The sequence below is a fragment of the Martes martes genome (genome assembly GCF_963455335.1).
Source record: "Martes martes genome assembly, chromosome: 5".
In the NCBI taxonomy this organism is placed as follows: domain Eukaryota; kingdom Metazoa; phylum Chordata; class Mammalia; order Carnivora; family Mustelidae; genus Martes; species Martes martes.
The window spans coordinates 115,883,603-115,899,455 of record NC_137892.1 but is presented as its reverse complement, the minus strand read 5'-3'; the positions used below and the strand labels follow the sequence as shown (position 1 = coordinate 115,899,455).

The window sequence follows — 15,853 nt, the reverse complement described above, 5'->3', positions numbered from 1 at the left end:
AGAAGTTAGAGCTGAATAATATTTAATATTTATTACTTTAATATAGCAATACACCTATTATATGCCAACGTAATCTTTTTATAAATCACTGTATTTTCCAAAACAAAAAATCCGAGTAGTGAGAAGAGTGGCATTGTTTTGCATTTATGCAAATATCTAGCTTAATAGAAGACTGCTAGATTCCGATAGCTCCTTCTACGTTTAATACATTGCGCGACCACATGACACCGCCTCTGGAAAACACTGTATTCTTGAAAGGGATGTGGAAAGGCAATTAACTTAGTATTATGATGAAAACTGTTTTGATCTAGTAATGGGCCTCTGGAAAGGCACAGTTTGAGAACCATTAGAGAAAAAACTATTTGGACAAGGTTTATGCTTCAGGATTCCTCTATACATTGTTAGCATAAGAGGCCAGAGTAAAGGAGTAAAAGTTAACAGCAGTATCTTTTTCTTCTGTGCTGAATAATGCAGAGTGTCGCCGTAACCCAAGATGACAACCGTCACTGGCATTTCAGTCCGTACACTGACGTCACACAACGCGACAGCGACGCGCTCTCTCCCGGAGAGTTCCACTACACTTCCCAGAATGCTTTGCCAACGGCGACACCATTGGTTGGTGTCGAGGGAAGTGCATTTGACTGAGCGGAAATAGAAGATCCCGGAGACTGGGAAGGTGAGGACGAGAGGGACTGGGGAGCTGTGAGTAGCTGCGTGGGATTGTCCGCTTTGGTTGTGAGAGACTCAGCTACAGTACGAACTGTTGGGAAACGTAGGGTGGCCCCTCCGTACTCTGGGGGCCTCAAACTCGCGTTCTTCCTCTAGACTTGGGGGCAGGAAGAAATAGAACATAGCTGTTGGAGGCGAAATCTTAGTATTAAGATCTTGCTGTTTGAAGTTTTCTTGGGACGAGCTGGGACGAATTCGGGCCCTTGTCGCGACACAAGGGGTCGTTGGCGTGATTTTGCTGCGACTAGAGGGGCGAGGGGGCGGGGCTGCTGACGGTCTGACTCAGCTTCTACAGCAGTGGTTTTCAATTGGCTGTACATTAAAATCACCTGTGATGTCTTTTTAAAAATACAGGTGTTCTGGGCCTAGGCCAGACCAATAAATCAGAATCTGTGGAGAATAAGATGCGGGCAGCAGTACTTGCTGAAACGTTCAAGTGTTATGTTGTCTAGCCAGGGTTGAGAACCACTCTTTTGGTGTCTGAGTCTGACCCCCACGGGGATCCTGAGTGGGATCAGCTGCGCCAGGATTCTCCTCCCACTGTAACCTGCGTTGGTTCTACAGCACACATTTGGGTGAAGTTGATGATCACTGTTTGGGCACCGATTGCGTTTTGAGCTCCATCGAAAACTTATGCTTGAGCTTCATACGGCCTGAAAAGGCAGGCCGGCATTTTTTTATTTAGGACCTGGCTCTTAATTCTGAATAAAGGTTAGGGCTGTTTCATTTTCTCACCATTGTTTTAGCTTATCCTCTTTTTTTTTTTTTAAGATTTTATTTATTTATTTGACAGAGATCACAAGTAGGCAGAGAGGCAGGCAGAGAGTAGGAAGCAGGCTCCCGGCTGAGCAGGGAGCCCAATGCGGGGCTCGATCCTAGGACCCTGAGATCATGACCTGAGCCGAAGGCAGAGGCTTTAACCCACTGAGCCACCCAGGTGCCCCACCTTATCCTCTTTTTTGCTACCAGGACAAAATTCAAGCGGTGGAAAGAGGAAGAGCCACATTAAAACCCATCTCCAGGTGGAAGGGAGGGGGGGGGAAAAGTCTCTTTTTTGCTTATATGAAATTCTGAAAGGAGAGTCAATAAAATGTTTGGCATTATTTATGGGCTTTTGATAACCAGCTTTTTTATAATGAATTTCGGTGAGAGAAAATTAGGGTGTATTTTGGGTTTTGATGCAGAAGTTTATGTGTAATAGGTAGGATTTTTTTTTCAAATACAGGTTTCCCTTGCTGTCTGAAAGTTGAGCATCCCTGTCAAGCCTTTCCTAAGCTGAAACGGCCTAAAGCAAAGACTATCCACATGCACCGCCCCCCCTTTCCAAAAGGTGGAGTTATACTACTTAGCTTTTATGAAAAACCTACATCAATATTTATGTTTTTACTAATTGACAGAAATCTGAAGGGGATTTTCACTTTTATGAAAACTGTTAATACTAACATAGATATCTTAAAAGCTAAGTGGCATAAGGCAGACTTTTGGAAAGTGGTGGATATTTGAATAAGCACCATTACCTAACATATTTCCTTTTTTCCCAGAGCTTCAGCTTCACCTCCCTCACTGACACAGCATGGGGGAGAAGTCAGAAAACTGTGGGGCTCCAGAGAATCTCTTCAATGGTTTGAAAGTTACAGATCCCCAGGAAGCAGAGTGTGCTACCCCTCCGGTTTCCAGTCCCAAAGATCACCATCTGCAGAGCAAGCTGCTCAAGGATGTTAAGTCTCATTCCCAGGAAGACCAGGGAGAAGAGGAGTGTTTTCATGACCTTAGTGCCTCATTTGAGAAGGAGGAGCCAGGAGCAGACAAGGTTGAGAACAAACCTAATGAGAATGTGAATTCTTCTGAACTTGATGAAGAATACCTAATAGAACTGGAAAAAAACATGCCAGATGAGGAGAAACAGGTAAATATTTATTGTGCACGATCTGCCACATAAACTGCTTTTTAAATTGAATAAATGTGGTTGCTACGGTATCAATAGATGGGGTCATATCTATGGTAAAGGGTTATGTGCCCATCTGTGTCCATTTCACTTCAGTAGTGATGGAACTCAGATAAATCAGTAGCATGGCAGGGAAGCATTCAGTCTCTGCTTAACAAACATTTCCTCTCTCCTTTTTTTTTTTTTTTCTCTTTTTGGTCAACTTTGAGTTCTTATGTCTGTTTTATATAATTTTGTTTTCTAACACCCATATATACCTTCTAGCTTTAAAAAAAAAAAAAAAAAGACCTTTTGGGGCACCTGGGTGGCTCAGTATTTAAGTGTCTGTCTCTTGATTTTGGCTCAGGTCATGATATCAGGGTGGTGAGATCAAGCCTTGCTGAGGCTCCAAATTGGGCATGGAGCCTGTTTAAGATTCTCCCTCTCTCTCCATCCCTCTCTGCACCCCCAGCCCTTAAAAAAAAAAAAAAAAAAAAATGGCTTTACTGATGGTTGGCTGAACCATTCTAGGCTGAAATTCTTGTAAGGGACATTTTTTGGTGAGACTTTAGAATTATGATATGCTGCCTATTTGTGTTAATTCTTTGATAGCAATAAATGACTACCTGAATATGCTAGTGGTAGTTTGGTTGCAGAGGGCAATGACTGGGGCCTGTGTTATTTATATAACATTCTTGATGAACAGAATTGTGTGTGATAGTAGTTATTTTTGTTAAGCACTTATAGTGTACCAGCCACTGAGCTTAAAAAATTATTTGTGTTTTCATGTAATCTTCACAACACAGCCTTGAGACATACTGTTAGCATTCCCCACTGGAGAATAAAACTTAGTAACTTGCCTAAGATCACACATCTAATAAATGGCAGAACTGATTCTCAAACTCAGATCTGTTTGAATCTAAAGTATAATGTAGAATTTAATAGCAAAAATAGTTCTTTCTACAAAGCAGGTACACTAATAAAATGTACACTTTCCTGCTTCTTTGCCCCTGGGCCACATCCTTAACTGGGTAAGCCTTCACTTTTGGAGACAGAAGTCTTGGTATCCGCCCACATACCCTTCCTTCTCATCTCATAAGCAAGGTCATCTGAAGAGTTACCATAATATCTAAGCTTGTCTCAAAGAACTTGAGCGAGATCTGTAGCTTAGGCTTCTGAAGAACTCACTAATAAACAGGGTATGCTATTTGGGTAACGGGCCAAGATACTAATGTGCATTATTAACAGTGGGAGTGGGGAGGTAATGTGACATGGAGAGGAGCATCTTGTCTCTCCTTAGGCATTTTTCATTTTCAAGCCTGTACGTCTGTTAGTTTTAACATGCATGTATTAGCTTTTGTGCTAATGTGTGCCATCAGAAGAGAAGAATAAAAGGCAAAAATGAGTCAGTTTCATAAACTACCTCAGCAGAAATGGCTCAGAAAATTAAATCATATACTATTTGATAATTAGGGAGATGATTTTCCAGGAAGTGTTTGGTTCAGCTTTCATTTCAGTGGTGCAGACTTTTTAGAAACATTGATTAAATGTCTGTGTTAAAACGTTAGCTTGTTTTTTCTGATACTTAATATATTTTGTATTTTTTAATATATTTTGCCCTGATACTGAATTTTCTACAGTGCCATTGGTTTGACAGTTGCGTGGTTTGGCTCTGCTTCCCATTCCCCAATTTAGTAAAAACTTTGTGTCTCCTGGTCAGGTATCATATTTTAAGTTCTATAAATTTTTAAAATAATTTTATTACCTATAAATTGAATATTCTAAATAGCACAATGCCTTTTAAACTTTTTTCTTCCTTTTAAAAATTAAGGTGTAACTTATATGTAGTGAAACTGTTCAAGTTCTGTGTACAGTTCAGGGAGTCTTGACTACTATATGCATTTGTGTAACTCACCCTTATCAGGATCCACAACATCTCCATCATTCCAGAACCTCCCTTTGTGCTTCACCACTCATTCCATTCTTCCACCCCTACCAACCCAAGGGCCCACTGTTCTCATTCCTGATAGGTTGGTTTTTTCTGTTCCAAACTTTTGTGTAAATCACGTTTCAAATATAAACATTTTATATTTGTATATAAACCTATGTTTTCATAGCTTAATTTGAAAATTTATAACAATATCTCATATTGTTGTGAAACAATATGCTGTGAAACAATGTGCTGTGGTATTAGCCATTGTTATATTAACTCCACTAAGGAAACAATCTCTGAGAGTACAGACTGCCTTTACCTAATTGTGGTTCTACTCTATGAGATATTTTTATGCTGTTTTGATAAATATCTTATGAAATTTTTAGGAAACAAGCAGAACAGATGAAGAAATGTCTCTTCACTGAACATATGTTTTGGTTTTATAGGCCATCTGGAACAGGATACCTTTGATTCTTTTAAAATAGGACAAAATTGAGATAATCAGCAACAATAAGATAAACACAAATGGCCAAAAATGTGAAGACTTTCAGCCTCACTAATAATTTTTTTTTAAGATTTATTTATTTATTTTGGGGGGAGAGGTAGAGAGAGTGGATGCGTACATAAACACACACACACCCAAGCGGGTAGGGGCAAAAGGAAAGAGTCATCAAGTGGACTCCGTGCTGAATGTGGAGCCCTTAGATGGGGATCAGTCTCATGACCCTGAGATCACAACCTGAGCTGAAACCAAGAGTCGGAGGTTCAACTAACTGAGCCACCCAGGCGCCCCCCACTAATAATCCTTTAATGCAAATTAAAATACTGTGTCTTGTATATTTATCTGATTTCAACAATGAGAGGACTAGGAGTCCATGTACTAATTTTGAGAGTTTAAAGTGCTATGTCATTTCTGTGGGATACAGGTGTCAAATTTTTATATGGATGTTTCTTTAGGCCAGGGCCATCAATAGAACCTTCTGCAATGACGGGAATGTTCTATATCTGCCCTGTTCAATATGGTAGCTACGGGCCATCAGCTATCATGTTTTTATAGTCATGAGCTGGAGCATTTGAAATGTGACTAGTAGAGCTGAGGAACTGAATTTTAAGATTTTTTTAAATTTAATTTAATTTCCTTTATATAGTCACATGTGGCTAGTGCATACCATATTGGACAGCACAGCTAAACCTCTGATTCTCTTTAGTCATTTATTTTAAGGAAATTACTAGAGATGTGTACAGATATATATAAAAATGTGTTGCAGCATCCATAATTTTGGACATTAGAAATAATGTTCAACAGAGGGTATTACTTTAAACAATTTTGCCATTTTTACATGGTAGCATATTATGCAGTCATTAAAAAGAAAGATAAATCTTAATATTGACAGGGAAAAAAATGCCCGTAATGTTAAATGAATTAAACAGGTGTGATAATATGGCTTATAATAAGAGATATGTATTTGGTTTTTGTCAGTTCCTGGCACAGAGATCCTAAAACCCTTGGAATTGCCTAATAAGAGATAAGAGTATAGTTTGTTATTTAAAACAAGTCCCTTTCAACCACACACGAGGTGATTTTTTTGGAAAGCCCCTAAAGATGAGGTTTGGTTGTCAGAGTTTGGAGCTTTCAGTGCCACCCTACCCTGCCCCCACCTCCAGGGAGGGGACAAGGGCTGGAGGTTGAATTAATCACTTGTGACCAGTGATTTGACCAGTCATGCTTATGTACTGAAACCTACATTGAAGACTCAAAAGAAAGGTTCAGAGAGCTTCCACATTGAATAAACATGTGGAGTTGCAAGGAGGGTGACACGCCTAGAGGGCATGGAAGCTCTGTGCCCCTTCCCATGTACCTTGTCCTATGCATCTCTTCTGCCTATTCCCAGAGTTACAGTCTTTAGAATAAACTGGTAACCTGGACTTGCAGTTAGCATCTGAAGTAGTAGGGGTGGCATTGGGGCCAGTCTGGTGGCACCAAGCCTTTAATTTGTAGGATCTGACGCTATTTTCAGGTGAACCATGTCCAAATTGAGTTAAGTTGCAGGACAGCAGCTGGTGTCTGCTATAGAGTTGGAAGTGCTGGGTGTGAGGGAAACTCCCACACATCGGGTCACAGAAGTGTTCCATGTGAGTTTTGACAGTAGAGGAGACACACAAGATGTTTTCCCTTTCCAGCAGGTTATGGTCAGTGATGTTTCCTTTTAAGTTAAAAACTTATGTGAAAATATGTTCATACCGAAAAGTTTGCAACTGATATAGGATGTGATTATTGATGAATTTTTATTTATACACTTTTTTGACCTATAGTTGACCTACAGTGTTGTATTTGTTTCAAATGTTTAATATAGTCATTTGACAATTCTATATGTTACTCATTTCTTACCATGATAATGCTTACTAATTGTCAACATACGAAGTTACTATTACTGATTATATTCCCTGTGCTGTACTTTTCATCCCTGTGGCTTATAACTGGACGTTTTACCTCTTAGTCCCTTTCACCTATTTTTCTCATTCCCCACTTTTTTCTTATAGTAAGCATGCATTAAGTAAACAACACAAATTACTCCATTTTAAGAATATAAATAAATAAAAATTGATTGTTTACCACCAGCATGAACTTTTTACCAAGAAGCATATAAAGCTGACCTTTGAGGATTTAGAAAGAAATGTTATTATAGGATCTGTGTATTGGTAAATGTTTCTCTTCAGGAAGAATCAAGTATCAATAGCTAAAGCCTGTTGTTCAAGCTGACTTGACTTCCCCTGTGCTGAGAAGATAATCCCGGCTCAGGAGGAGTTCCAGTTCTCAGTAGAACTCATAAATCAAGAGTAATGGAGAGGAGGAGGGGAGGGGCAAAAACAAAAACAAGAATAATGGAGGAGGAAGGCAGTGAATTTTTTTTTTTTGGGTGGACAGCAAAGTCAAGTTTATTGAGTGATAATAGTACAAAGCTCCCAAAGAGGGAGGGGACCCGAGAGGGTTGCCTGGCAGTAAAGATTTTTTAAAACAGGCAAAATCTCTTAAGGAAAGTACTGTGTATATGTGTGTGTATATCTTAACCTTTTGTGAAAATTTGAATGTTGACATGACTACCCAGAGGAATGGGATTTCAGCAAACATTTGAGATGTACTAGATCTGTGAAGCAAGTAAATGATTATTAAAACCCTGGTTGAAGTAAAGGACAAATCTGGTAGCACATGAGAATTGTTGCTATAATATTAGATGCAAAGATGCTTTCTAGTATGGGGACCTGTGAACATACTGGATTGTGGTGCTGTCGATCCTATAATAGAATCACTTCTTATAGGCAACTTGTCACAATGGAGATCAGTACTCATGTGTATATTCTCTAGGTAGTTTCTTTTCTTTTTTTTTTTTTTTTTTAATTTTATTTGAGAGAGAGAGAGCGTGAGTGGGGTGAGGAGCAGAGGAAGAAGCAGATTCCCCACGGAGCAGTGTGGGCCTCAATCTAGGGACTCCAGAATCATGACCTGAGCTGAAGGCAGACGCTTAACCAGGCGTGCCTCCCTAGTAATTCTTACATGCTCACTGAAGTTTGAGGACCTCTGTCTTGCGCATCATCTTCCTTCGTTAAATAGCTGTTGAATAAATGGTGGGATTATCTCTGCGGTAAGAGTCAGTAATTGATCTTACAAGTTACAGTTTATCTCATTCATTTATCTACTCCAGAAATATTTGTATTTCTTCCATTTGTTGGGCATTGTTTGAGGCTCTTAAGAATACAGTGGTAAACAAGACAAGAGGATTTCTTACCTCTCATAGCTGGGAGATATTTTTTAAAAATTTAAAATATAAATAAATAAGATGAAGTGATGGGGGGTGGGATTGGAAGGATGGGAAGGACTACTTTAGATTGGTCAGGAAAGGCCTCTCTGGAGAGGTATATCAGCAAAGACTGGAAGGGGAAAAGGAGTTAGATGTGTGACGATCTGAGAGGGAAATATTCCATGCAAGGGGAGAAAGTAGTATATAGCACAGTTCCTTGGCTACTGTGGGTGGATGGTGATACCGTTTATAAATAGGGAGAAGATGCGGGGACTTTGAGTTCATTAGGGCTCTAGTGATTTAATTCTTGCTGTAAATAAAAAAGTTTATTTGTAAGCCAAAATGAAGATTTAGTCATTTTAATAGGTTTGCTGCCTCCTGCCAGTTGTTTATACGTGGTATTCATTTGCAAATAGGTACACATATAGATCCATTTAAGTAAGGGATACGAAAGTCTGTTGTTTGGTGAACATGTACTCAGAGTGCAAAGTTCTGGGATTTTAAGACCTTTTCCTTAGTCTCTGAAAACATAAAGAATTGTTCGTTCCTCCAAGACCGTTTACGTTTAACCAGGAACCATTCTTGAAGTATTGGTTTGGAGCAGGAGTTCTTTATCAGTTCTTTTCCTAACTCCCACAGTACTTAATCCTTTTGATTTCCACCTTTCTGCTACCTTTTTGCATTATTTTTATAATTGTTTCCAGTGTTGCTGTAACAGTGAGCGTGTTTGCAGGGAACGTTCTCTTAGTCGTTTCCAGAGAGTTTTCAGTGACTTTTCTGTAGTGGCCTGCATATTCTGTTAACCTTATGAGAAAACTCTTTCTGATTTGTTTTCCTTTTATTTCATTTTTAATGGGCATTCTTTTGAACTAAGGTTGCAACATTTATTAATTTCTTAGAGTTTACTAGTATTGGGTTTAATAAACACTATTTTTTTTAAAAGATTTTATTTATTTATTTGACAGAGATCACAAGTAGGCAGAGAGGCAGGCAGAGAGAGCGGAAGGAAATCAAATTTTCCTGTTTTCTTTTTTTAAAGATTTTATTTATTTATTTGATGGACAGAGATTACAAGTAGTCAGAGAGGGAGGCAGGGAGAGAGGAGGAAGCAGGCTCCCCGCTGAGCAGAGAGCCTGAAGCGGGGCTCAGTCCCAGGACCCTGGGATCATGACCTGAGCTGAAGGCAGAGGCTTTAACCCACTGAGCCACCCAGGTGCCCCAACACTATTTTTTTTTAATAAACACTATTGAAAAGTGATCAAATAAAATCCTAGAACTTAAGAATTGGAAGGGACCTTAGATTTCTGACCCGAGTTTAAGTCAGGGGAAATAATATTTCCAAAATGTTTACTCCAGAATGTTTGGAAGTTAGTGGGTTGTTGTTGGTTTTGTTTTGTTTTGTTTAAGATTTTATTTATTTCTTTGAGAGAGAAAGAGCAGGGGGAGAACTAGAGGGAGAGGGACAAGCAGACTTCTCTACTGAGTGTAGAGTGCAAGGCAGGTCTTGATCTCATGACCCTGACTGAGATCATGACCTGAGCCGAAATCAAGAGTCAGACACTCAACTGACTGAGCCACCCAGGCATCCCTTAGTGGACTAATTTAGAGTGTTTGCTGATGAAACACAGTGACATTCGATGTTCCTTGTGTTTATTAAGGAAGATCACTTTATATAGATCAGTGGTTCTCAAACTTTATCATATCTAAGAATCACAGGAAATATATTAATCATGCAAAGTCCTGAGATGTGTCTGATAGCACAGACTTGTTAGGTGGCAGCCAGGAATCTGCTTTGTTAATGAGCATCCGGGGTCCTTTTGATATAGGTGAAACTGTGGCACTCTTTTAGAGACAGAAAACCAGACAGACATACCACCAAGCTTCGAAAACACAAATGTAACCAGTATACTGACTGCATCTAACATCAGAAGAATAGTTTACAAATGGGATGTTTTTCTTTTACCCTCATCTGTGCTTGGGGTCTAAAATAGACTTGTTGGGCAGAATTTAAACAGCACTAAAGTAAGGTCTTTTAAATTGAGTTTTGCAGATAGAATTTTCTGAGCTGAGAAGGAAATATTTCCAAGGTTAGTTCTTCATAGAGCAGTCATCTTTCCTGAGAAATACAGGACTTAATGAAAGGTCGGGTTCTAAATACAGCTTAAATCCAGAGATCTTCCCTCCAGGCCCCCTAGACGGTTTCTAAAAGTGACTTGTGAAGAGAACAAATGTGTCTGTATGTGTAAGGCATCCACGTCTGATTTCAAAGAAAACAAAACTGAAGCTTTTGTTTCCTTTTTAATGACAAGGGACTGGTGTCCCCCAGCCCTTTCAGTGTGTAATTTTCTCATCTCACCTGGATAAGAGCAAAGCAGCAAAGTTTTGTTGCATGTGCTTCCATTTTCCAGCCCTTTAGCAAGAATGTAGGTTTTTTTGTTGGTGGTGGGGGTTTTTTGTTTGTTTGTTTTTGTTTTCTGAAGGGGGTTGTTTTGTGTTGTTTTTTTTTTTAACACTCTTTGACCCTTACCGTAGTTGATCTCTGGCCACAGTGCTTGACTTGTTTTATTTTGTAGCAATTACTTTACAAAACTGCAGGGGGAAGCAGAGAGCTGCTGATAGATTTATGATACAGCCAGGGCTGTAACCGCAGATTGGTAGAACCTCTGACCTTCCCTGTTTGCTTGCCACTCAGATTGCTACTTATTACTGACAACACACACTGCACATGGGTTATTTCATCTTCTGCTTTGAATCAAATCAGCCTCCTCAAACAGTGGAACTGCTAGTTATTCATGGCCTCCCTTCCAGAGCCACAGTGTCACGTGATCGGAGGGAGAAGGGGAACAGTCACTGGCAAATAAGCCACAGATTTCATGGTTGTTTCCTAAAGTTCAGTAATTTTTCATGAGTATTACTTTGTTGTAAGCTTTTAGTCAGTTTTTGGAACACCAAAGTGGTTGGTTTTGATCATTTTGTCCAACTTATAGTTGCTTTTTAGGTAGAGGATTTGGTAACCTCCTCATTTTGCCACATCAGAAGTCCCACCCAGTATTGAGTTTTGATCTGTGTAAGTATTTCACACATTAAAATATTAAAATTAAACCAGAACAGATGAGGGAAAAAATTAAACCTTAAAATGGATTATACATAGAAGCAAATTAATATATCAAATTGATTACATAGAGAAAACAATTCCAGTAACTTTGGACACAGTACTTTGGCTGTTAACCCTGAGTAGGATATATTCTAAAGTTAGAACTGCAATGAAATTTTGAACTTTACATTATAGGTTCATTATAGGTACTGATAATCGTGTAGTAATTTCAGACCTTTTTTGTGAATGAGTAAATATATTATTATTGGAACCAGGGTTTTCAGTGTGGGAAATGGTGAGCAGGAATCCAGTGGTGTTCACTTGTATGAATACATACAAGATTCCTTGTGTATGTATTCTTTTGACTCATGAGATTTGGGGTTTTTTTTTCCTTTTTTAAAGATGTGTTTCCTGCCTTTCTTATGGAGAGGGCCTAAAAGCAGTGACTTGCTAGTAACAGGGAACATACTAGTATCCAAATCTTGGTTTCTAAATACCATTCATTCCCCCATCAAAAGGATCCAGGGCTCTCTGGAAAAATGGCTGATTCCAAGGCTGGAGCAGGCATAGCACAAAGTATTGCACCTGGAACACAATATATACTTGGCAGCAAAGTCCACCCTTAGGAGGGCAGACCCAGGCAAAGATGAATGCAGTTCCTGGAAGTCAGCTGGGGAGACTCAGGCAGGAAACCCCAGAACATGGTCTAAAATGGCTCCATGGGAGAAAATGTGCAATTAGTTGAGGGCCTGGGCAGGGGTCTCTCTTGCTAGGTCTAAGGGCTGCACAGTGTTTTATACCCAAGAAACCATTTAAGCATTAAGTAATATTCCAAACATTGTGCAATATTTTTATTGCATATATATATATACACATTTTTTAAATATATATAATGTGAGACAGAATTGAATCCCCAAATTAGAGGTACTAATGTACAGTGTGTTCAAAGAAAGATCGTGCAAGGAAGGAAGTAAAAGGTGTCTCTGGGGAGGGGATAGGCTTTGTGGTGGACTTTGAAAACAGGAAAATGTGGGGCGCCTGGGTGGCTCAGTGGGTTAAAGCCTCTGCATTCGGCTCGGGTCATGATCTCAGGGTCCTGGGATCGAGCCCCGCATCGGGCTCTCTGCTCAGCGGGGAGCCTGCTTCCTCCTCTCTCCCTGCCTCCCTCTCTGACTACTTGTAATCTCTGTCCATCAAATAAATAAATAAAATCTTTTAAAAAAGAAAACAGGAAAATTTGATTTGGGCAGTTGGGAAGAAGTTAAAGAAGAGAAACGGGTATTCCAAGGTAGGGATGCATAAACAAAGGATTGGGATGAAGGTTAAGGGGGTGGGTGTTGAGAGGCCATAAAGAGATCAGATTGTCTAGAGGAGGGACTTTTGTTGGGTGGTAATGAGAGATAAGGTTGAGTAGATTGGAAAAGAATTTTGGTGTAGTGTTAAAAAAAGAAAGGAAACGAAGAGATTTCTGAATCTTGATTTTCTTACCTGTAAAATGGGTAATTTAATACTTTGATGCTTACGTCTCAGAATTGCCTTGCAAAAGCAATGAGCTAATATATGTGAATACAGATTTTAAGAAGCTATAGTGATGTCGGTTATATTAAATTTTGAACTCCAGGCTGAAAAGTTTGCAGTTGTGGTAGTAACTGTTGAAATAAACTCTATTCATCAAGAGCATTGTCTCTCTGGGGTTTTCTTGACAGCTCTTGTGATGATTTATAATGTAGAATAATACCACTATTTCTTCCTGAGTTTTCATTGATGGGGAGGAGTACTGAGTAAAAGAGCCCTGTAAAATTTCTTTGGTTTCTATTGTTATGGAAATGTAATTCTAGATCAGATGTTTCTCTGTGAGGCCTCTGGAGTGTGTTAAAAGACATTGTTGGAGGGGTGCCTGGCTGCGTCAGTCTCTAGACCCCACGACTCTTGATCTCTGGGGTTGTGAGTGCAAGCCCCACATTGGGCACAGAGATTACTTAAAACATTGTGGAGACATGAGAGGGCTCCTAACCACATTACACCAGAACCAGGAACGATTTGAACCTGGTGATGCTGCTGAATGTCAGCGCTATCAGCTCATTTATGTATGTATACTCTTGGCATTTAGCATGCTAAGTAACACTTACTCCTACAAAATCTGTCTTTGGGTTCCAGTGACGTTACACAGTACGCTTGCCATCTTTTGGAGAAAGAGAATGTTCCGGCAGCAGCATAAACCCTAGTCTTTGTACTGGGATCAAGTTAGTCTCTTGGCACAGCTGGGAGATAGTACAGCTTTCTCTTAAAAGTGCTATTTTTAGCTGTTTCCAAGGAGATGTTCAGCATGATATTGATAATTGCATTAATCCTCAATTTACACAATCTGTGGAAGCAGCAGCTCTTTTCCAGTGTTTACTGCTTAATGAGCCACTGAATTGTGATTTGTCAGCCAAAAAAAATAAAATGCCTTCCTTCAAATAATTGGCTTCAGAAATATGTTCAGGATCTCTTCCCTTTACCAGTTCAACTTTTAGTCCTAGTTATAAAGACACCGAGCATAGCGTAACATTTAAACTTGTCAAATCACTACTTTATACACCTGAAACTAATGTAATATTGTATGTCAACTACACTCAAATAAAAATATTAATTTTTAAAAAATAAGGAGAAAAAGAAACTGAACTTTTCCCAGGCTGCCTGCTCAGGCTGGCCATTATAGGTAATTCCTTCCGGGTATACCTTGGATCTAAGCTTTGCCTACTGGTATTTTAATATTCTAAATTTACCAAAGAATGATTAAACTCTTTACACACACACACACACAAGTCTAATCTGGCAGTCTGAGTGCTTCATCTGTGTTCATAAAACATTTCTGATGAATTTGCAATGGAGAATATAGATCAGAAAGTAGCTTGAAATTAGAGTTAAAATAGGGGAGAATGAAAGTTCCTAAAGGATAGATAATAAATTCCAGTAACTTGATGAGTTGTTGTTGTTTAAAAAAATTGTTTTTGAAATAAACTTTTGAAATAACCTATGAAATAACCTTTCTAAATATTTTAAAGCCCTTTAGGACCTATGTTGCATTTATTTTTATGATTATGTAATTTTCTCTTTTAATATGCTACATGGCATTAATATATATTCTAACATCAAACTAGCTTTTCATTTCACTATTAGAACATTATTGGTCAATTATGCATGGGTGTATGATTTAAAATTGGCAAACAATTTGCTATTACTTATAGGATTTTAAGTTTACTTTAATTGAAATTATTTTATAATTTTTTAATACTATTTTTTTCATACCCCTTTCATCCATTCTCTCACTCCCTAACCCTGCCTCTGGCAACTGCCAATCTGTTCTCTGTATCTACGAGCTTGTGATTTTTTTTATGTTGTTTAGATTCCATATTTAAGAAAAATCATAAGCTATCTGTGTTTTTTTTATTGACTTATTTCACTTAGGATAATGCCCTCAAGAACTATGCATGTTATGGCGAATGGCAGGATTTCATCTTTTTGTAGCTGAGTAATATTTACTGTACGTATCTATACAGCACAATATTGTTTTTTAACTAGGCAAAGAACTTTATTAACCTTATTTCAAAGTTTATTCCCAGGCTTCTTCACCTTAATTAGCTGCAAGGAATGAATTGTAGAGAGGCAAAAACTGAAGAGAGCTGCAGTGTCCAAGGGGCTTGGGCTTAAAAATATTAGAGATCTAGATTTATCAGATCCATGAACAAAATTTTTTAAAACAGTCATAATATAAAATAGCTGCCGGGGTGCCTGGGTGGCTCAGTCAGTTATTTGCCTTCAGCTCAGGTCATGATCCCCTGGATCACATCGGGCTCCCTGCTCAGTGTGAAGCCTACTTCTCCCTCTCCCTCTGTCCCTCCCCCTTCGGTGTGCCCCCTCTCTCAAATAAATAAAATCTTAAAAATAAAATAAAGTAAATAGCAGCTCCCAGTAACTTCTTTTAAGTTTTATCTTCTGAAGTTGACTCAGTTCAGTTTGCTTCATTCTTGGCATCTTCATCAAAATTCTCCACAAGATCTGGAACTTCATCATGCTCATCCTTTCCAGTGGAAAAGTGGTGCTTTTCAAATCCACAGATTGTTTGGGCGGAGCTTCAGCCAGTCTTCTTTTTTTTTTTTTTTTTTTTTTGAGATGTCATTTCCCACTTTATTGTTTTTATTTTTTATTTATTTATTTTTTTTTAATTTTTTATTTATTTTCAGCGTAACAGTATTCATTGTTTTTTCACCACACCCAGTGCTCCATGCAATCTGTGCCCTCCCTAATACCCACCACCTGGTTCCCCCACCCTCCCACCCCGCCCCTTCAAAACCCTCAGGTTGTTTTTCAGAGTTCATAGTCTCTCATGGTTC

General features: G+C 38.9%; 1 protein-coding gene across 9 annotated transcripts in view; it reads left to right on the top strand.

Annotated features, from left to right (window-relative positions):
- The first annotated feature begins 633 nt into the window (after positions 1-633).
- Positions 634-15,853, top strand: part of TTC1 (tetratricopeptide repeat domain 1) — a 44,281-nt gene continuing 29,061 nt past the window's right edge. For 2 of the 9 annotated variants that reach the window (XM_080805071.1, XM_080805067.1), the window contains exons 1-2: positions 634-676; positions 2,271-2,635. In XM_080805071.1, the coding sequence (XP_080661197.1) occupies positions 2,303-2,635 (333 nt within the window). In that variant the 5' untranslated portion in view covers positions 634-676; positions 2,271-2,302. Of the gene's footprint in view, positions 754-1,954; positions 2,060-2,270; positions 2,636-15,853 lie in introns of all 9 variants that reach the window. The other 7 variants (XM_080805070.1, XM_080805068.1, XM_080805074.1 and 4 more) reach the window with 6 other exon arrangements.